General features: G+C 37.2%; 1 protein-coding gene across 1 annotated transcript; it reads right to left on the bottom strand.

The window, feature by feature from the left end:
• Nucleotides 1-677: 677 nt before the first annotated feature.
• HDAC2 (histone deacetylase 2) lies at nt 678-24,183 on the bottom strand. Its single transcript, XM_027454682.3, has 14 exons — nt 23,970-24,183; nt 17,194-17,306; nt 16,650-16,767; nt 15,626-15,700; nt 15,171-15,309; nt 11,995-12,136; nt 8,551-8,643; nt 8,342-8,450; nt 6,776-6,916; nt 4,921-5,029; nt 2,967-3,097; nt 2,023-2,178; nt 1,246-1,303; nt 678-1,055 (listed from the first exon to the last, which is right to left on the bottom strand). The coding sequence occupies exons 1-14, from the start codon at nt 24,019-24,021 to the stop codon at nt 1,025-1,027; spliced, it is 1,467 nt and encodes a 488-aa protein (XP_027310483.1). The 5' UTR covers nt 24,022-24,183; the 3' UTR covers nt 678-1,024.
• Between the last annotated feature and the right edge of the window lie 48 nt (nt 24,184-24,231).

Genomic DNA, 24,231 nt, shown 5'->3' with positions numbered 1-24,231 from the left:
TTCCCAACAAGACCAGCAACGAATCCAAGAACTACTAGAGATTAAAAGCAACTCTGCAAGCTTCTGAGCTCACTGTTCTGAAATCTAGAAAACAAAGCTTACAGTGGATAGAGAGGGGAAAAAAAAAAAAAAAAGAATGCGAGCACTCAGGTCTCCATTTCAAGTAAGGCACCAGAACCAGGTGATCAATTGACAAAAAAGAGAAAGTATAAACATTTCAGTAGGGACAAAGTTTTATGATGCTCATGACTGTAAAAAAAAAAACAAAACAAAAAAAAAAAACAGAATGAGTTTTAAGTTTTATGAATAGCAAATGAACCGGTCTTTTGAGTAGATTCTGATGGTTGGGAAAGGTTCTTGAACAGTACAAGGCATCTGATTGTAGTTTCAAATTTCTATATTAAAATGCAAGTTCACATAACCATATTATTCTAACATCTCTTCACTCATTTATTCATCTTGTTCAAACCTCATGTATTCATATTCTAGTACATTTGTTGGCACCCAAGGCAGGAGCCATTTAAATGCACGGAGTAAATGAAAGCAGTGCAGTTCAACTTGAATGTTCACCAGCTGTCTACTTAAACTAGTAAGAGAGAAACTCCATATAAAATAAGCAGATTTACATTTACCCTTGAGTAGCTAGTGGATTTAATGACGGACAAAAGACAACGAAGTACAATTTTTTTTTAATAAAGATAAAATTACAAAAAAGGTAAAATCAGCTCAGGAAAGGCAAATTACTTTAATAGATCAGTTTAGACATTTAACATAATAACTCACATCCATTTTTAAATACTATTACATAAAGCATGGTGAAGAAAGGAATTTCTGCCTCATAATTAGAAAACTCACAATACAACTTGCCAAAAACCAGAACAAAGCCGTTTGAAAATAAATACGGTCCATGCCAAATAGTACAAAATGAAATCAGCAGTCTCTCTCAATACGAAAACTTTTCTTCTTTTAGGTATTCTCCAATTCTAGTATTATGTTCTGCAACTGATGTGAGGCTATCTTTTGTTCAAGGGTTGCTGAGCTGTTCTGATTTTGCTCTGCATAAAAGCAAAAACAAACTTAAGTTGTGCAATTTTTTTAGATTAACTGTTTTAGAAATGTCATTTTTAGTTATTACTGTTACAAGTCAAAAATCTTTAGTGTTATGAGGAAATGAAAGTAAACAAATATTTAAAATTTAAATTTTCTAAATGCTCTCAAAAGATGATATTAATCATTAGAGTTTACCCTTTGGTGTCCGTCTTTTCACCACTGTTGTCCTTGGATTTATCCTCCTCCTTAACATCTAAAAATAAAAATTACATGAGTTGAAACATACAGAAAAGATGCAAGAAGACTTCAAAGCTTTAGAAAAAAGAATGACAGAGTTATTCTTTTTATATATACACCTGTAACTTTGGGGAAAAAAACAACTGGTTACACATTGACCTACAGTATTAAATGTACCCATCTAAGGGGATGAGCTGAGCACAGTGCCAAGCCATCCAAAATACTTCAGGATAAGTCTCTCTTGACTGGCCATAACAATGTTATGCAGTAATTAGGCCTGGATTTGCCCCTAAGCATCATGGTATTGGTTGTCTTGTAACCTTAAGATATAGCCTTTTCCTAGAAATGTCAGAAAGCTCTTGGAATACACTGTCCCCAGAAACCTATCCAGCTTTTGTTGCAGAAAACTAGCATGCTCGCTCTATGAAAACAAACTATTTGTCTAACATAAAGCAAGACTACCTTTTTAATCCCTGTTTTCATTAAGCTACACAACTCCTTGGCTCTAAAACTTCAAGCTTGTGTGGAAGCAACAATAATTATTAACTGAAAGTACTATTTCTGTGTGAATAGCTGCACCCTTAAACTGATGAAATTTAAAAGAGATGCTTTACATACGATGGGGAAAAAATAACTTCAACATCTATTTAACTGTTAATTGAGACGCGTCTTTCTCCTAGCAGAGCTGACATTCACAGTTCTAAAATACAGGATAAAATCACAACGATATCCTACCTGCTTTTTTGTCCTCTGTCTCTTTTTTGTCTTCTTCTATCCTGGCTTTCTTTGCTCCTTTTTTATGATCTGCAACATTTCGTCGTCCACCCTCCCCTTCATCTTCAGAATCTGAAAACTCTTCGTCACAGGCTATGCGCTTATCAGATGCTCGAACTAGGATTCAAGAGTTATGAAGTTAATCAAACAAAAAGAAAAGCATGAAGTCTGATTACAATAGAGCAGACCTAAAAGAAGCACCAGTAAAAATATACTATAACCATTTAACAGTGACGAAATAAGTTAGGGATAAAAATACCATCTTTGTATATACACTGGGAGATTATGACTTCTGAAAGCAACTTTAGTGACATTGGGAGGATAATTTTAACACATCTAATGAATTTCAAATACTGGAAACTAAATGACAGTTCTTAAATCACTTCCTTAAAAAGTTAAATGTATCAGGAAGCTCAGAACTCAAGAACAATTTATTTTTTTACATAAAGATAACATTAATAAAATAAAAGGTAGCTCTACAAGTACAGAAAACTTCTCACAGGCAATAAATAAAGCAAACAGACAAATTTAATTTTGAATAACACATTATCTCACTTTTCTTTTTTCACGAATAGCTCAAGTTAGAGGCTAAATCCTTCAGTTATAATTCATCCAAGATGTCTGGAGTACGTACACGTATTTTAGATTTACAATAGCTTGCTTCTTACAATACAAAACCCTGAACACTTTAATCACTTCTTTAGACTCCCTTAACAGGTTCACATTCGGACACAGATGCAGTTTAAAAAAAACAACTGGCAGAACAACGGCAAATGTTTTTACTCTGGGGAAAAAAGTTCTCCAACTGTCAATCTTGCAGTATTGCACTACCGGGACTAAGGTTCTGAACAATTCAATCTATGACTATTTGGACTTAACCTGTTACGAGTAATGACATTTCTTACTAGAAATGCGTTTGTCTGGATCTTCTCCATCCTCATCTCCACTATCTTCATGAACAGCATCTTCAGGAATGGCCTGCATCTGTACACCAGGTGCATGAGGTAACATGCGCAAGTTTTCAAACAAGCGTTGCCTGGAAGTAAGGGACAAGGAAAGGTATTAGTAAGCGGAAGCAGCATGTCCTTGGATGCTGTATTTAATTCTGAAAATCTGCACCAATGTTAACCTGCTTTGCTTTAAATTCACTCTTTCTATCCCTAAGAAATCATCAATATCCAGTTTTCTTTTCATCGTTTTCTTTGAACTATATAAACATACGTTGCAATCAACTTCAGTCTTCAGTGTCTACTAGATCAGTCCACGTCCTCCTGACCTGGGAGGACCCCAGTGACAGTATTCAGAGGCTAAAGTATCAAGTTGGATAATAAAACAACTTTAGCCTCTGAAGAAAGCTAGAGATTTCAAGTATGAAAGCTTCCAAACTATGTGCAGCAATGACATCAGGGTCAAAAGTGATCCATCTGGATAAGATTACTTATTGGATATTCCAGAGAGAACAAAAAGTTGTTCTTTCCCGTCTAAGCAACCTGATGCAATGGACCTCACACTCTGAAGAGCCACGTGCAGGAACAGAAAAGACAATGGACTTCTCTTGGGACTTGAAACTACCATTCCAAAGAATTCAAGTATAGAAAAAAATGATGGGTCATTGGTCATCTCGTGGGTACTCTCACAAGGATGTGAGTATCTCTTTATGAAAAAAATGCACAATCCAAGGCCTGGGATGTGTTAAAGAGCAAGCACATTTTTGCAGCTTATTCACACCATGAAACCTCAACAATACACAACATACAGCAAGCATCTTGGCAGATGAACAGCTGGAGTACTCTTACTGTAGAGAAATTTTATAGAATCAAATCAATAAAATAGGGGTGTGTCTCCTCTCCAACAGTGTACATATCAAATGGGTTTTAATTTTTAATTTGTGATGTATATATTTGTATTATGAACAACAGTCCTTTCAAAACTGAAATGAACAGCAACCCTTTCAAAAATTAGTGTTTTATCTGCTTTGGTGAATTCTGCAATTTGACAAATTTATACAGTTGCTAGTTTTTCATCTTTATTCATCTATTGCTACTAACCAAAAATATTACTGTGCCCTATTAAGTGTGTTAACTCAGGAGGTATTCTTCCCCTTAAACTCAGAGCAGGGGCAAGCCACGGTAACTGAGTACTTCAGGTTAACAAATTCTCTCTTATCAGTTGAGTACAGAATTGATTGCATGTTTGTATTACTACATCCCTTAAGTAAAATATTAGTTTACAATCAAACCTTCATTACGTGAGGAGTAAGCTGAGTATCAGATAAAGACACCCCCCCCCCCCCTCCATAGTTTGGCAGTGAGCATTTCTCAAACCTTGTAGACTTGTTGAACCACAGTCCCTCAATTGCTTGCACACATCACTATCTTTCCACGGTTTTGGATGTCTGAGCTCACATATGACTTTTTTATTTTTACAGCTGACAGCTACAAAGAATGACAATCAGTTCATGTTTAGACAAGGGAGCTGAGAATTTGAAATCCCAATCATCAGTGCACACCAGTTTCTTTCCTGACAGGATAAACTTTCTACAAAATTATAACAGTAAGCCAAGTAAAACAGTCATCTCTTTAGTTGCTGAAAGAAGTAAGAAAAATAAAAATCCGAAGTGGGTCTCAAGTTTTCATATTTATATTCATAGAATTTCATAAGCATACATGCTTTTATAGGCACAGACTTTTAATTTAAAGTCCCTCTTCTGATAAAAGGGAAAAATGCCATTTCTGCTCAATACTTTTTCAATGTGTAATAGAGAAAGGTCCATAGCTTTAAAACCTGTGTAAAACTTAAAACTTCTGGAGAAATGTGATTCACAGAACCTACTCAGCACATAAGGTAATCACTACTTACTTGATCTTCTCCATATATTCTGGTGTATTCTGATTAGTCATATTGGATGGACTAATATGAAGCTTAAAGTCTGGTCCAAAATACTCAAAGTAATCATTGTATGGCAACTCTATAAACCAAAACACAAAAGATCAATTTGTGACGCATTTAAAACATTTTAAATACAACAGTAGCTACGTCAAGATTTTAGTTTGAGAACTACTAAATCTGAAGTATTCAGGTGAGTAACTATACTTTTAAATACTGCTCACACTGCTTAGTGTTTTTCCTCTAAATTATTCAATACATGAACGTTTTTTTTGCAAAATATGTACAAAAAAGAACAAAAGAAAGTGCAACTGTAATTATGTTAGAAAACATGTTGAGACAATGTTTAAATATATTTGATAGTATAATTAAAAATGCTACTTCTGGAAAATAACTGATGATTATTTGTAGCTATCAAATTAGTCGAGTTTGAAAGGTATACGTGAACAAGTCAAAATATTCCTTTAGTAAAATGTGATATGCATTAATCGGTAGAACATCACAGCTAGTTCAATACCCACATTAACTTTTGTACAGCAGTTCAGAGATGCCTGTCCTGTCCCTCTCCCGCTCCAACACCTTTCTGGTATTTTAACAGATAACCTGTCCCCTGACTAGAACATCTAAGTACCCAAAATGAACTAGATGAACACTTCATACTAGGAAATTAGTAGCTTTTTATATTAAACATGACCATATTTTCCCAAGTAACAAGACAAAAACAGCAAAAAGCCAGAACATTTAAGAAGTAAGATACCAAAACCCACTTCTTAATGTACCCTTTGTCTTGCTTCTTCATTCATAACTATTCCAGAATAAGGGATCTTGTTAGAAAGGAGATGGGAAGATTTCTCAGCACAGATTAAAGATGACTAAGATCCACAAAGTTTAGAGGAATGTTAAAAAAAAAATAAAAAATCCTATATATCTATCTGTTGATGGGGACAAATGAATTTTAAAACTTCCAAGATAAGGAAATAGCATCTCTTCAAATCATTTTGTTGATGTAGAATATACATTGAATTACAGGATGTAAAATGTACATCTTGAAATGGGTTATCTACATATTTTCTCACTGACAGCAACATTCCACTGAAGTCAGATGGAAACAATATAAATCCAGTAAGAGACACGTGTATCAAGAGGTTATCAGGAAAAGCTTCAGTCCAACATGAAAACTGCCAATGACTGATGCAACAAATCAGTCCAAATATTGATTTTATAGAAAAAGTTCCAAAAACATGTCCAGAAGCATATCTGGCCAGAAACGAAGGGAGCACAGGAGCTTTGGGGATCTTCCTCAGAGAAATTACTTCACTATTGAAGTCTTTAGAAGAAGCCTACTATTGCTCTTTCGGCTTTAAAACTTTTAGGAGAGCTCGTGTAGCCAAAATCAAGACAAATGAAGAGCTGAAGTTGATATGAAGTAGTTACTTTTAAGTCAAAGACCATGAAGATGCAGCTATGCTTTACTAGGTAGAACGGACACTTGCATACTCAATGATTTCTTATGAACACCATGTCTGTGGTACCCAACTTACATAGGTCTGTGCTGTCACAATCAAAACAAGAGTATATATTCAATCACACAGATGACAAAGTGATGCAATCATTTAAAGCTTTTAAAGCATAAAAAAGCACCAAACCCTGAAGTTTATTTAGTGCACATGCTTCTGAAGTTATTGGCTAAACCCTAACAATAACTTTCTACATAGTTTATTCTAAACTGATGTATTGCACTTAGTTATAGAAATATTTACTATCTGTTCACTTAGACCTTCCAATGATTACTTCTTAATAAAACATTATTTGGGGGATTAATATTTACCATTAGGAATTTCACAATCTAAGGCAACAGCAGTTTCATATGTCCAGCATCGAGCAACGTTGCGAATAGTATATCCACCTCCTCCTAACATCAGCAATGGCAAGTTAAAAGTCTTTACAACTTCCACACATTTAGCATGACCTGTCACAAAGAAAAAGATTTGACAATGTATGCAAAATACCTATTAAAGAAAAAAAATGTGTTTTCTATGTAAAGAGTTATTTAATCAGACATACGCAGTCATACTTATTGAGAACTGAATTGATTCAAGTAAAACAGAACTGTCTCCCCCTATATTTAAGCCTCACAAAAAGTCAAGATCTACATGTAAGAATTGTACAAAATATATTGAACATTACCCACCCCAGTCTTCAGAGACTTTGTATGATGGTCTCCTATTGCTGCAGTTTTGAAATGCTCTTTGAATGTTTTGCATTGACATCAGTTATGAAAAGACACAGTGATAAATCTAGGGACAATTTCCCAGTTAAAAGCAAAGTTGGAAGAAGAAAAGCAAATCAGTACTTGGTCCTTTCTACGTCTAAATTTGAACCTGTATTATAGGTTGCTAAGTCTTGCTTACAGAGTGAACTGGTGCCAAGACAGTACACAGTCCAGGTAGATACAGCATACTGAAAGGCATCTGTAGGAGGCAGCAGCTCTCTTGGTTTCCAAGATATGTAAGATGAAAAAAAATCTGAGCTGTATGGGCAACTGAAGTAGCTTTGCCACCTGGTGCAAATCAAGAAAAGAACCCTGAAACACTGCAGACCCAACAGATACTGTACTGCATTTGTTGCCTACAAAACTCTAATTGCCTCATTAAGAAAATAAAAATAAAAATAAAATCCAGAAAATCAATGATTCAAACAGGGTGGATTCAAAGCTTAGTGACAGTTCAACACATATTTAACATTTTCACTTAAATAATTAATACTAATATTTATTTCATTTGTTAAATTAATGCCTCATCCCAATTTTGAGAATCATGCCTTCGGATAGAAATGTAAGTAATACTAAAAATCAATTAATTCTACAAAAGTTAATAAAAATAAATGTTACCATAAGGCTTGGTATAAAACAATATAAATGTACATCAGCATCAGTTTAACAATGCAATCAGTATTCTCATTTCAGAAACACCTATTTTATGCCTAACAAGATTTTTTTTTTTTTTTTTTTTTACATTTAGTAGTCCTACTAAGTGACCCACTAGTTTTGTTAGTTGACTGTCACAGTAAGTATTGCAGTAGGGCTACAGTTATCATCCCGTCATTTCAGGACGCAACTTAAAAGCTACAGTAAGCCTGTGCATATAATTAAGAGAATCAGTTGAGTGGCTAGAAAGAACATGGAAAACCACGGTTCTTAACTTTTTTAGATGGATAGAAAGAAAGAGTCAACTTCTGTGTTTCTTTTGGCCATCTCTGTATAGTAAAGAAAGAAGTGATTAATCACAGTAATGATTTCTGACTTGTCTTCATCATACAAATTTGTTGAAAAATAGTATGAAAAATGTAAGTTTTTCTTAGGAAAGAAGTTACTAACACACAATTTTCTGCTCACCTTTAACAGTAAGATTAAAGCATCCCAGCCTGTCACCAGACAATGAATCTGCTCCGCACTGTAATACCACAGCACTGGGCTGATACATCTCCATTACTTTGGATATAATCTATAATCAGTATAAAACACAAAGATGTTAATTCATATTCTGAAAATAAATCCACAAAAATGAAATAGGTATTCTTCCAAAGAGCTTTAAAAAAACTCACTGGTTTGAATATCTGTCCATATGATTCATCATCTATACCATCCCTCATTGGGAAGTTGACAGCATAGTATTTGCCTTTTCCAGCACCAATGTCCTATGAGCAAAGATGAAAAATGCTTTACTACAAGTATAGAAACACATAATGGTATCATGAAAAAAGCCTATACAAATATGTTGAACTATTTTGTTCTATTATTCATGTCCATTGGGGGAAAAAAGTGGCAAAATACCTTACTTGATTCCCATTCTCCCATACAATCATTTTGGAATGTAAGAATTGTACACCAAGTTTGCAGGAAGTACTCTTGATTTTTTAATTCAAAGACTTAAGACAAAAAGTTGAAACAGATCAATTTAACCCAGTAAAAATAGTTAAGCAAAAACAAACAAGAAAACTGAAAAGAGCAAAGTGAGATGCACATTTTTGATGCTATACATCAGATTTAGGTTTGGCATGGTGCTTGCAACTATTCTCTGCTCCAAACATAGGATGAAGAACTGGCAGGAGCAAAATGAGAGAGAAAAATCAGAGGCCAGTTACAGGTTCCCTTCAAGAAATTGAGCCTTTTTAAACAAAATGAAACAAACAAACAAAACAACCTTGCAGATTATTTTCAGTTCCATTAGTTGTAAATGCAGAAACTGCAGCAGTCTATTTTACTGGCTTTCTTGAACAACAAATGCATTAAAAGTTTTGAAAATAGATAAATAGTGAATCAACCCAAAATCTTTCCACTTCTGTTTTGACAATCAGCTTAATCCCTGAAGATCTTTGCTTGCCACACATTCCCATTTCCTCCCTTTAATCATAACCAAACATGACAGAAACTGATCCATTTTACACAGCGCAGTTCTCTGCCACTAATCAAGGTACAGTCGGGAAGACAGCAATATCCGACATATTCAGTTGGGCTGTACACTATTATCAAAGAGCAACCCTGTATAAAGAGGCCCCATGTCTTTGAAAAAGCTGCAATTCCCTAATAGGGTAGCTCAGCAGTACAAATACTAAATTTCTCAACAATAAGTATTGAAAATGGTCATGGACTTCTTCCTGAACAAAGCCTCTTTAGCAGCAAATGCAGCAGTAATGAACCACTTCCAGTAACCACCATTGGGGCGGGGGGGGGGACAATGCAGCAGAGTAACAGCATTTCATGGTATTGCAAATTACACCAAAGACCCTCTGATAAACATATCTCTGACTGCTTTGGAGTGTAACAGTAGTCCAGAATTACATCTAGGCCTTCAGATGTCAGTGTTTCTGAGGTGACAGTAGTACCTTGCTTTCCAGATACAAAATTAATGATTAAGTCCACCTGAATCTAAAACAGAGGAAATCAGAATATTCACAGGATTTCCCATTAAACAGAGTAACTGCTCTCCAGCTAGAGCTAAACACATGTTTCTTTGTAACTGATATTAGTTATACCAGATATAAACACTAAAGAAACACTATAACATATTGGTAGTTGTCCCATTCATTAATGAATTAAATTGCACCACAGAATCCATGCCTCCATCTAGCACTACTGACCTATGACATAAAGGTACCACAAATCTTGTCATACCTACATCTAAGACATGTGGAAAGTCAAATAACTTACTACAGACACTAGAAGTTCTGCACAACACCTTCACTATAAAACAAATAAACACAGCTGAATGTATCTGATTTACAGTGATCTGCAACCACAGAATTATCAATTCATGCATGATTTGTTTCTGCATTGAATAAGCATAAACTGATCAACAAATGAGAATTGCAGAAACAAGTCTAAATGGAGCCCACTGACAACAAAGATAAGATTTGGCTGTTAAAATTGATGTAAATAACCAGCTAAGACAGATCAAGCTGAGCAAAAACAAGTAGTATAATACTGGTCTCCAGAATGAACATTTACTCCTTCCCAAAAATCAGTCTCCTTTAGCTCAATTAGTTTTGCATGCTCTGGAGAGGAAAAAAAACAAATTTTTTTCTTCTCCTGTGAGGATGCAATCATTGCAATAAATCCTGCTGAAGTCTGTATGCAGACAATGCTCATTTCAAAATACTAGCTAGCAGCACAGAACTCAAAGTTACCATGCCTGAGGTACTTGTTTGTCACTGACACTGTGCTACAAAAAATCCCAGTGACATTGCGATTTTTATTCCCTATGACATTCTTCTATTTCAGATGTGTATTTTTTAATTCTTTGTCCTGGGTGTGGCGAGATGAAGAATCCATAAACTCCTCTGTCAACAGGAAGTGCTGTTTCTAAAAATCCAAGATATCTAACTCTTAAAAAAAAAATCTTGCCAAATTCAGCAACAACAGCTTGTCATTATAAACATCCTGGTCTGATCTGCTTTTTGCTTGAAGCACCACTACCACCTTGTGGCCAGTCAAGTTAAATGACATGCATAAGAACAACACTCAATCTGATTACTACCTAAATCAATTTAGAAAGCACTTTAATGAAATCTAACAACTGTAATAACATTCAGCTCCAACAACCAAACTGAAATGAACACAAAGCACCCCACTGACTTAAAGCTCAACTTTCTTTTACTGCCATGTCCTCTGGGTATCATAAGCACACTGTGGAGCACACATTCTGGGAATATTACTATAAACACACACCTGCATCATTTGAATCAATGTGAAGGCAGTAGGGAAACAGTTAACACATTCTTACAGTTCTGTTATAGATCCACTTTTTAGAAGTTTTTAATATATTTCCTAAAAACTACTAACTGTATGCACAAACCATTGTAAGAAAGTTGCTAGTACCTGTTTATTGACTTATCCTTGGAGTGCTGTAATAAGGAAAGGTTGAATGTAAAAGTATGAAGCTAGGAATATATTAGTCCTAATACCTGAAACACTTTCTCAAGTGGCAAACTGGAATAACTTCCTGTTCTAATGGGCTAGTTTAATGCGAGGAAAAGCTTACTTAAAATTAACTTTAAATGCTAGGTAAACTTGTTTTTAACTCAGTTTATCAGAGATTCTCTCCAGCAGATTAAATGATAATGCTTCATGAGCCATTGTTCCCTATATCAAGCTAGCAATAATGCTTAATAAATAATCATCTGTGAAGCATGCTACACTTCTTCTGCAGTGAGCATTAAGAAAATTCAAAACATACTTTATATTATAATAAATATTTCAAAAAAATCAACCAGCTGTATTAACAGGTAAATAAAACTGAATTCCACATTGCAAGTGAAGTTTTGTGACTATTAAAGCTCCAGCATGAAGGTATTCTAAGATTTGAAATAAGATGTTAAAACTTGCAGTCTCTAAACTGCTACTTTCCACTATATGTGAAGAACTGAAAAGCAGAAACTGTAATTACAAATATAGCACATCATTACTGTAACCTAGCACTAAAACAGTATCTACATGGAAGTGAGCAAGAGGGAATTTATCACCTAAAGAAATTTTAGGTTCAACCTTACCCTAAGGTCCCCTGTGCCCGGAAAATATTCACCATACTTATGGAATGATACTGTCATGACACGATCTGTGGTATAAAATGCTTCTTCAACACCATCACCATGATGGATATCAATATCAATATACAACACTCTTTGGTGATACCTAGAAAGAAAATTATGCATGAGAAATCACCATTACCCATTATGTTCATAATATATTGATACCTAAATGAGGAAAAACATAACCAAAAGAAAAAACAATCCAAAGAACACTCACATCCCAGATTACTAAATTTGATCATTTTGTTTGAAGTTACCGTAACCCCTCAGAATTATCAGTACAGTTTGCATAATGGTGAAAATACATTTATCTGAATCAAAACCAAGTACCAATTAAGTACCAATCATGCCAGTTAAGTAAGTAATGTATTCAATATTCATCTGAGTTGTCCTACTCAATATTACACCTTGTATTTTTGTTCACACCACTTTCTGTTGTTTAGATATGTTAAACAATATGTGAAAGGGGTAAATTCATCTGCTTTCTCAATGACTACAAACATATTCTGCACTAGAACACCTTATGTTAGATGCTTCTCCAGAATTTTCCAAGAAGCGTAGTACTATGAGCAGGCATAATCCACGTCCGATAATTTTTTTTGTGGGTTTATTTCAATGCCTATTTTCCATCAACTTGTGTTCTTCATCTCTGCAGCTTGTAAAGATAGTTATGTTCTCTTTACTAGTTTCATAAACGACTTAGATGCAGGATTCAAAGTCATAATAAGTAAGTTTGCTAACAGTACTAAATTGGGAGGAGCCACTGACTCCTTTCAGAATAGAGAGGCCTCACAGAGAGTTCTTGACTATTTAGAAAGCTGGACAGTCAACAACAATATGAAGTTTAATAAGAGCAACACCAGATTCTACACCAGGGACATTGGAACCCCTGGTTATACATTCAGACCAGTGGACAAGTTAGACAGCAACCCCACAGAAGGGTATCTGGGGATTCTGGTCAACAGCAAGTTGAATATGAGTCAAGAGTGTGTCCTTCCCTTGCAGCCCAAATGGCAAACTATATCCTGGGGTGCATCAAAGAGAGCACTGCTAGTCAGGTAAGGGAAGGAAGGGAAGGGATTGTCCCGCTCTGCTGTGTGGTGTGGCTTCAACTCAAGTACCGCGTGCAGGTTTGGGTATCACAGCATAAGTAGACTACTACAAGAAACTGTCCAAGGAAAGACTACAAAGATGGTAAAGGGTCTCAAAGGGAAGATTATGAGAAAAAAACTTAGGCCCCTTGGTTTGTTCATCCCAGAGAAAGAGACTGAGGGGAGGCCTCACAGCAGCCTGCAGCTCCCTCATGAGGGGAGTGGAGGGGCAGGTGTTGAGCTCTGCTCTCTGGGAACAGTGACAGGATGCAAGGGAACGGCATGGAGCCGGGACGGGAGGGCTAGGCTGGGTGTTAGAAAAAGGTTCTTCACCAAGAGGCTCCCTTGGGCAGTGGTTACAGCCCTGGGCCTCACAGAATTCAAGAAGTGTTTGGACCAGGCTCTCAAACACATGGTCTGATTTTTGGGTGGTCCTGTGTGAAGCCAGGAGTTGGACTACGTGATCCTTGTGGGTCCCTTCCAACTTGGAATATTCCATGTTCTTATTTCCAATTGTATTGCACTTGCTATTAGCATTGAAGTATGTTACTGCTTAGTATTTCCTTATATACAGCAAGTTGCAGACCATTTTATTTGAGAGGAATAAAGCCAGTTGTTTGAAGCCGCAGAGCTTCAGAAACAGTAAACATCCCTTAAACACCACGCTGTTCAGTGAAGCACGAAGTGTCAGCAACAGAAGACACATTTCCATCATGCTTTGCATAATGCTATAGATTGAGTCTGAGCAGCCACAATTTCAGGCGTTCTAAGATTTTTCTCTTAATAAGATGTCAGAAAAGATTTCAAAAAAAAAAAAAGTTTCCCATGGCCATATAACCCACATCTATTTGAAAGTTTCCTTCCTTCACATACATGTTAAGGTAAAAAAAAAAAAAAAAATCAAGTGTGGAACACAGAAAATTATGCTGGTTTTGTTAGACTATAGGGACATATCCCAAATATATGCAGATTAAAAGGAATGTTTTAATAAGTTAATATTTATTTTTCGTGTATGTATTTAGCAATTTCTTCCATGCTTGGAATCACTTCCTGGTTACAGCTACTTCCCCACACCAGCAGACTCAGATGCTACATTCCCAAGCAGTCAAATGCCCAGAGTGTATTTTGTTAAATAAATAAATTTTATGTTATCAGAAGGGATATAGTCCCATTAAACAGTACAATAATAGTAATGATTTGAAATTTTAGTGATGCACTTCTGTTTGAAGGTAGTTTTATGATAGCTTTTTCATTACTTCTCTCAGCATTTTTTATTTTGCAGCCACAGCAGCACAGCTGTTATTTCACTATTTTGTTAATAGTGACATTAACTCATATAACAATCCAAGGAAGCTCAGCATATGATCTTCCTTGAATATTTTTGTTTGGTTTAGTAAAAATGGCTTATAAGAAACAACCAGACATATTGAAAAATCAAATCGGTATACAATTACAAGCACTACACGTGACATTTAAGTGCATAATGACTACTCTAAAGGGTCAGGCCAGCAATCATCTAGCCCACTGTCCCCATGAGTAGCAACAGGAGGCAACTTTTACAGAGACCAAGCAAGCCTATCCATTTTCTGAAATCTGCTACCCTAGTACTTGTTTGCCACCTACAATTACAGCATATGGTGTTTTAGAGGGTGCACTCCACTCCTTCCTGGTTCTTTAACTTTCATTTACAGAACTCTTGTCCATGATTATGTGGTCTTTTTCTTTTTAATCTGTTGTTGTTTTCTGTCTCATTCATAGACTAGCAAGATCTAGAATTTCATTATCTTCTGTGTAAAGAAGTATTTCTAAGTATGTGTTTCAAAACTATCTCCAAATAGCTATCTTTTCAGCTTGCCTATATTTTAGTTTAGGCTTCTCACTGGAGCCAGAATGAACAGTTTGGAGTTTTCTCAATTGACATCGTACAAGTTCACCAAAGGCTATGAAAACTCAGTGAAATAATGACATTACAACCCACATCTTCAAACATTTAAATACTCAAATTTGACACTATAATTTTATCTTTATTCCTCATCATAAACTTACTTCAGTAACTCAAGGATGGCAAGCACAATATCATTAACATAACAGAAACCAGATGCTTCTGACTTCTTGGCATGGTGAAGACCTCCCGCCCAGTTAACAGCCATGTCTGTCTGTTGTCTGTTCAATTTTACCGCCCCAGCTGTAAAAAGACACACAGAATTGAAAGGAAATGCAGTCAGAAATGTCTGAAAGCCTTTAAATCTGTTACAGGAAATGTGTTTGTTTTTATTATTATTAATATAATTAAATCTCACAGTTAATCATAGATTTAATCATTTACCAATACCGAGATACAGATTGTCAAATATCAGACAGAACAATTAACTATTGATCTTCATGTTTCTATATAAAACAGACTTGTATTAGCTTCACTTTCTAATATACTATCAAAGTTTTAAGTTGCTGACATAGACATAGTAAAACTACAAAACATCTGGCAAACAACCCATACTTACCAACAGAGCCTCCAGTTGATAGCTGACAAAACTCAAACAGGCCATCAAACACAGGACAATCTTCTCCAACGTTAACTGTTTAAGAAATGCATTACTTTTCAAAAACATCATTCTGACAGTATTGTTAAAAGCATGGATGATGCATACAGATGCATAACACATTTCAACAACCATTTCTTTTTTTGATAGGTTAAATTTTAAACATTGAAACACACACACACAGCTTGCCCACACCTCTAATAATCAAAGTCAATTGGTAAGGTCTTTATCATCTGAGATGACTCCACACTGTTCTGTTTTAGTTATTTTGTTTCCACGGGAAGCTTTTTTTTTTTTTTAAATGAAGAATTAAAAAGAAATGAGACTGTTTTTATGTTTTGGAAGATATGCTGATTAACAGCATATTAAGAAATGTACAACTGCGTGGAAAAATATGTCGAGAAAGAGACACTGCAAAAAGGTAAGAATATATCAATTAAAAAATGAAATAGTGTCAAGCTGCATTTCTAATAGTACTTTGAACTTATTTCTAAAATCCAAGCAATAAATTCATGGAAAAAGTGACAATTGAATAACATCCAATTTTTACCACCTCTAACAGGAGTGAGTCAACTTTACCTGAGCACATTTTCACTTTTTTTTTTTTGTATTATTTCTCTGTTCGCCTATAAGCAATTTTTCTTTAGCAAGATTTTACATTAAGAAGTATTTAAGACATTTTTGCAAACAGTTAATGACTAAAGTCTAACTTGGTGCACTAATCCTACAGGAAGTATTATTCCACATTCAACATACACTCTGAACAGGCGCATGTGTAAATTCTTTCATAAGCTTAATGAACAGTTTTGTGAGTATAGATGCTTTTAAATAGAAAGTCCCCCAAACTAGTATAGCTAAAGAAAGGTGTGTTACTCTTACAGCATTTCTCTAACCTACCTTTGTACAGGTGAATATTTAGCTTTAAATAACATTAACCATTAAAGCACATACACAAATGCACATTTAGCCTAATATTGACACTTACATCTCTGCATCTGCTTGCTGTACTCAGACATATTGTCAGGCCTTATTGATCGGAGAAATTTGATGTATTCATCACTATGGTACTTGGTCATTTCCTCAGCAGTTGCTTTGTGGGGTCGCTGATAACAGAACAAGTTATTTTAATAACTGTTTTTGCAGCAGTACCCTGATTAACAATCGACTAAAACAGACAACTCAAAAGAAATAGTCTACTCTGACAGGGGAAATAGTGAAACTGCTAGTAGTGCTGTTTGCATAATGCAAGGTTTACTAGAGTCTGCTAAATTCTTCTAACCCCAACCCCAAACATGAAAATAAAAAGTTTCATAAAAGTTTCAACTGAGGCTGTATCTCACTGCTTCTGGAGATGGACAGCAATCAGCAGTCGACACCAGTTATAAAACAGTGCTTCATTTTTAAGTAAGACAGCTCTATATACACTAATTATTTTCTATTTCCACTCCCACTTCTCTATTTGTGTGAGAATACTTAAAGCCTTTATAAAAAATGAAAACGTTTCAGTATAATGTTTCGCTCATACTCACGTAAATTTCCATTTTTCTGTATAAGCCATAATTTAGCAGCAAGTTGTGGGTCATTCGGATCCTATGAGGCTTCATTGGATGCCCTTGTCCATAGTAATAGTTTCCAATATCACCTGTCAATATTACACAAATTAATTTGTATTTCAAAACAACTTTCCATTGCTACCTAAAAGAATCATCCCCAGAAGATAAATGATGATTCCAGAAAGAGATAATAAAGTGAACACTTAAACAGTCCATGAAAGGCTATATGTAGGAAGCAGATGGCCAAAAGGCCAACAACTAAGGCCCAAACTACAACCTTTACCAAAAGCAGACAGCAGTGGGAGAGTGAAGATGCATCCAAGAGGTTTCAAAATCAAGAGCAAAGAAACTAGTGGGATGGAGCTGTAGAACGGTAAACAAAATTGGAACGAAGAGGCAAGCAAAAACTACTGATGACAGTGACATTATACCGCAACAAGAGGCTCTGGTAAAACTGCAAGAACTGATTTTAAGAAGATACCATCCCCAGCCTACCCTGAACTGCTAATCCTAACAGTTACATTCCAGCAGTTAGCTTCAAATCCACTCCTGTAACCACACACGTAAACATTTCTGAGCCACCTGCTGCTAGGAATCCAGAGTAGTTTTACAGAGACTTGTAATCCAAATGAACCCAACTCTGTCCAACTGGAGAGTGACTAGACACATGATCATCATAATAAATTTAACGCACTTCCAAGAAAAGAAGAATGGCTACTTTCACTGGCTAGTAAGTTCTCCACCAGCTTGCGTATAGTAAGAGCACACCTGCCTCTCTTTTAAATACTGACATTCCCAAGACACGAACCATTTTAAATAGAACCAGTGCTCCACACATTTCTAGAAACGTGGACAAGCCTGAAATGTATGCTCAGTTGTCAAGGGCTTTCAGTTTGCCAATTCCATAACAGCTGTTTGCAATAGATCTTCTATTTTGAGGAAATTTCCTGGTAACATTAGTGGTTTTACCTTCTTGACTTTTTAAAAACTTTTCTTATCAGTTACCAAGACCTGGAGTCTTTCTCATACAGCAACCCTGCACTTTCATCACATACACATCAAGAGCAGAAGGTTAAAACAGAGGATAATCCGACCTCTCACATATAAAAACATCACTTTACATTTTATAAAATTCCATATAACAGCATATATAACATATAGGGTTCAGGAAAGAACTTCCACAACTCCTTGAAACTAATGACGGTAAGATGGAAACTGACCATTTACAAGCCCTACCTTTTTTTTTTTTTTTTTTAATGAAGTTACCATTAAGTCTCATGTTCACAAAGCTTTAAGCTAGTAAAAGCTTAAAATTTTGAAAAAATTAAGACTAGGAATTCCATAATAGTGGCTTTAAATAACATGAAATTTCTGAAGAAACTTCAGAACACGTAGCAAAGAATGCATGTTGAACTTTTTTTTTTTTAAATAGGTCATTTCAGTTTCAATTACACACCATGTATAGTCATTAACACTGACATTTTACACAAAATGTTAATGGATAATTAAAAATGATTTCCTATCTTCTGGAAAAGGTGAGACTTTTCCTTACATAAAAGAAGGTACTCTTACCCATTTCCCAAGCATATTTGGGACACATCCTTTGATAAGAGCATCAATTATACATTCAAAATTAATCATCTTCTACACACCATACACAGCAGAAAGCATTCTTAAAAAATAACAACAAAACAATCAGTCATCAATAAATTAAGCATGACTTTTTTTTTTTTTAAATGAGGAAGAAAAACTTTTAAAAGTATTGGCAATTTGGCAAATTTAATGGGAGATTATTTGATAAAAGAGATGATTTGTTGGTGAGTAGCTAGCAAAAGCATATCAATCCTTTCATGTTAGAGGTCAGCTATAATGATTAACAATAGATATTAATATAATACACTTCAGCAACCAGCAATACCATTTGCATCTTTTCAGGTTTAGCATTACCAGCAAAAGAGGGTTTGGGCATTAGCCTCTTAAAAAAAAACACATAAATTCAAATGTATGGACAAAAAGCCCATTGAGTTTCAAGGAACTGTTATGACATGCATGTTCTCAGCATGTGGGTAGGGGTAAGGAATAAGCCTCCTCTTTCTGCATTACCGCCTTGATTTGCGGCCTGTATCACCACCACCTTGGAGACATCATCCTGTGGAAGGCAAAGGTCTGCCTAGAAGTTTCTCCTTCAGTCCATGAAGGAAAAGGTGCCCCTACTGGAACTTTTTCATCCACTCATCCTGAAACCCATGCATCTCTTTTGCAAGAGCAAGGTGTACCAAGATCCACTGCGCGTGGGGCAGGGCGATACCTCCCCACTGATGGAACTAGAAAACTCTGCACTTAGTACCAGACTAATTCTGGTGATAGCATGCATATTTACATATACATACATACATGTGTGTGTATGTATATATATAATCTATATGAGATAAGTGAATACAGCAGAGCCAAGTATGCAAGACTACTATTGCTGACAGCATGAGTACTTGATGTCAAAGATGTCAATACAAGGGTAATACAGAAGTGTTATGAGCATACTCATAACACATCACTCACCAGTGAGGATGTACATGGTAAGTGAAAAAAAAACATGAGTGAAACAGGAAGCAGAGGGGAAAAAATGCAAAGTAGCACATGCAGAAAGTCGACAAATCTATTAATCCTCCACACCAAGGTTTCAAAGACTCTAATTTATTGTACTATACCAGCAAAAACATCAGCTATTGAGAAGTAACGATATAATTTTGAAACGTCAAGTCTCCTGGAAGGAGACAAACCAAGTGCCAATACAATGCTAGCACCAGCTTATTGTTCACCGTGTGATTCAAGCTGTGATACCAGAGGACCAGAAGATCTACCTAAAAATTAACTCGTTACACATACACATGCTGTCACGTCTTGGGTTCAAGTATGCTAACAATACAGTAATAACTCATCGATTCAGAGAAGCTACACCATTAAATTCTGAGTAGAGCTATAAAATGAAAACAAATCCACATGATTCTTTTGTTGAACCTTAGTGTTGGACACTCACATCTCTACCAGAGAGATCATGAAGGTCTGTAGATACTCAGTATACTATAGCAGAAAAATACAAGATGCTACATGCCCTAAAGGAACTTCGGTTACATTTGACAGACTAACAACAAACTAAGGAAAGCAGCTACGCCCCCAAGAAATGCATGCAACACTGTCCTCTTACTAAGATTTATAGAGAAATTACACCTTTAAAATGACTGATTACAAAACAGTCTTAACAGCCTGAAGGGGGTTGGGAGATATGACATTTACGTACCATTTTATTTGTAACTTTGGTTACTAAGATAATTTGTTACGTACACCAATCGTAACTCTGCTCATTTTAAATACAGTTACCATAAAATCACAAGGTATTTCAGAACCGTTTTAAGGACTGAAACCCAACCACAACTACGATGGAAATCACACACAAAAAAATCTTAACAGAGGTAGTTATATTTGGATTGACTTCTACAGTACGAAGGGGTGAAATTGTAAAGATTAATCTAGAAAGTAATCATTGGTGCCTGATCAATCCAACAAAAAGCTACTTAAATAGACCTAAAACTACTACATTAGCATATGAGGACTTGAGGGTTTTTTTTGTTGTTTTTTTTTTTTTTTTTTAAATTAAGCAGGTAAAGTTCAGACTTCTGAGCCTAGAGCAGAAGTTGGGTACCACTGCAGTTTTGGAAACCATAGTGCAAATCATCGGCAAATTTCAGTGAAACACTCTTCGTTAGAGTTTACATTTGCAGATAAACAAGTTAAACACAAAGTACTAATGTTCTTAAACACTGTCTGAATATACTAGCCTACTGTGCTATTAATACAGGTATAGTCTCATCTTTATGGGTGGAACCAACCACATTCTAATGCAGATCTCTGAAATTTTTCACAAAGGTTGAGCCTTTTGAACACCCACATCGAATTATGCAAGACAAGTAATCTAAACAATACTGCTAGTGCACTGGCACTGAACAAACCCACTTATTAACTGAAACTGAGCTAGCTGCTGTAATTCCACAGAATTGTGCTTTGCTGTACAGGACACAGAGTTGGAAAGACCATCCTGGGACCTGCCTGTTGCTGTGGGCAATGGTACAACACCTACCTGTTTTGAAACCGGCCACTGAACCACATGCTTCAAGACCATTGCAATGACTCAAAGAGACGTATAAAGAAAGGGCTACAATATCCTTCCGTATCTAGGACAGTTCTTGGTGATGTCAGCAACAGACTTCACTAAGTTATGATCACAAATATTAAGGTGCCTAGAAACATTTGCTCAAAATATTTTAGACAAGAGAACTAAAATACCCTAGTTTGCACATTTCCCCGTGATATACTGCATCAAATTTAATAAAATCCCTGACAAGCGTGATCACGAACAACATAAACTCTGCAAACAGGATGTAGCTGGCACTCTGTTACAAACAAGCTATAGAAAATGAAATCAAACTCCTTCTTCCACAAGCTTACTGGTTGCAGGTACAGACTGAAGGCTGTTAAAACTGTTAATTAACAACAAATGTTAACAGCAACACACTCATCAAGACTTGTTAAGTGACAGGCTAATTTGAAAAAGCAACTCCAGATGACATAATGAGTTACCACAAAAAGCACGTAGAAATTTATTGCATCTTAAAAAAAATATGCACATATGCTTCTAGTACTCAACACTTTTTGAGTGTGTATTTTCATAGAAAAAGAATGAAAGTCTGTGTGGAAGGACAATTATGATAAAAAAATGGTCGTTTACTTCCGTGAGGACATCCTTAGAGATATTCTGCTACCTCAGTTGTGAGCTTGCAGTATCTCTACTTTTTGGGTTTGGGTTATTTAAGGCTTTGAACACTCCCCCCACTTTGATTCAAGGCTTTGCTGGTTCAACGTGTTACAAAATACTAAGAATTACCAGATGAACCACAAATTAGCATTGGAAATATTTACCGCAGGTATTAACTCTAAAAGCTCTGCTAACAACTGAACTTCCAAAAGAAGTTTAGAACAACTGTTGGCTTTGGAAATAAAGAGGACACCAAAAGTGTTGTGATGCTGTTTATTTGTTACAGTGAAAATCATTATAAAAATTACTTTCAAAACAGATACTCCTCCTTTCTCTACATTATTTTTAATTGCACATGTTGTAGTCTACGTATTTAAGCAAGCTATTAGCTACAACTGCTTGTAAGTCACCATTACACCGTCACCTCAAAATTTCTCTTCCCCACTTTCTCCTACCTCTTTCCTAGCTGGTTTAGGGATCCTGACACTAGTACCAAGAATCAAAATACAGGAATCACAGCAAAACTAAAGATATCCATGCCTAGTAAATTATAAGCACCTGACATTAAAAAAAATAATGCTTAATAAAAAAAAAAAAAAAACATAACATGCAAACATTTGCAGACAGAAAGGTTCTTATCTATTGCTACAGTCTTCCTTTCTACAAGGAAAGAACTGATTCCTCTTGCCTGGTAGTAAGATCCCAGCCTCACCAAAATTATCCCTAACAGGGGCCTCCTTTCCCCTTTAGGCTGAACAAAGAACCAGAGCCAGCAACAAAGAGAAGGGGGCGGCAACCACCACTCTGCCTCCTTTAGTGTGGTGAAAGACCAAGACAGGCCCCACAAGATCTGCCATTTCTAAAGAATGGCGGATTTGCTGCAGCAGCAGGCACCTTTGATAGATTGAAGGGTTTAGCTCATTCCTCTTCGTTTCCAAAATGGTGAAACCAACAAAACGTGGAGGCAAAACAGCCTCAGCCTCTGTTCCCTGAGTACGAGGGCACCAGCCTCACCCACCAACTTAAAGAATTGTTACACCTGGAGGCAATTTGAAAGATTTGATCTGTAAGTGAAGCGACCATCGAGTTTACCTTGTGAGTACGAGGAAAAAAAAAAAAAAAAAGATGGAAAAACAAACGCAAAGTCAACAGAACAAAACGAAAAGTTCTCCCTGCCGTGGCCAGCACCACCACCAAGTTGCTGCAGGCATCTGAAGCGCAGCACGAGCTTTCCCCACTTCTCCCCTGCCTGTTGTACTGACAGCACAACCCCCCAGTCGCTGCGGTCCCCCCCGAAGGAAGCGAGCACCCCGGGAGGGGCTGCGAGCACCTGGGGCCCGCAGCCGCAGCGCTGTGCTCCGCCGGCAGGGAGCCCCTCACCCCCCACCCCCCCCCGAACAGCCCCCAGCTCTCTGTGAGAGCCCGGGGAAGGCCTGGGCCGCAGCAGCCACCAGGTGCCGACCCTACGCATGGCCTCGGCTCTTTTCTTTTTTCTTTTTCTTTTTTTTTTTTTTTTTTTTTTCCTGCGGGGGAGGAGCCAGACGCGGCAGCGACTCCCCCGCCCTCACGTTTAGCGGATGAAGGGGAGTGTCCCAACTTTTCTCTCTCTCCCCCCCCCCCTTTATTTTTTTATTTAATTTTTTTACCCTTTCTCATTTTGGGAGGGGGGGGGGCGGCGGGGGTATAACAATAAACACCGCGCTCACACCGCCGGGAACCCGGCGGCCTCCTGGCTCCTCACCCCACTTCCCTTCCCCTCCTTCCCCTCAGCGATCCCCGGGGCTCCGCCGGCTGCAGGTGGACGGGACCCGGGACCCTCGGAGGGCTACGCGGGGCAGGGGGCGCCCGTCATGGCGGGGGACGGCGCCCGGCGCGGCGGTTGGCGACGGTTTAACGGCGGCTAACGGCGCTGCCCCGCTCCCTCCCCGCAGGCCCCCTCGCTCACCGTCGTAGTAGTAGCAGACTTTCTTCTTGCCGCCGCCCTGACTGTACGCCATAGGGCCGCCGCGCCGGGGCCCAGCCGGGGCAGGGGGAGGGAGCGGGAGGCCGAGGCGAGCGCCGAGCCGGCACCGAGGGAGGGAGGAGGAGGAGGGAGGCAGAGGAGGAGGGAGGGGGCGGGAGAGCGGGAACTCGCGACGCCGGGCTGCGGGCGGACCCCACCATCGGCTGTGAGGGGAGGGGAGGGGGGAGCGGGTCGCGACCAATCC

This window comes from Anas platyrhynchos, chromosome 3 (assembly GCF_047663525.1).
Source record: "Anas platyrhynchos isolate ZD024472 breed Pekin duck chromosome 3, IASCAAS_PekinDuck_T2T, whole genome shotgun sequence".
Classification (NCBI taxonomy): Eukaryota; Metazoa; Chordata; class Aves; order Anseriformes; family Anatidae; genus Anas; species Anas platyrhynchos.
Note: the sequence above shows the minus strand (reverse complement) of the source record. Positions and strands in the feature narration are given on the sequence as shown.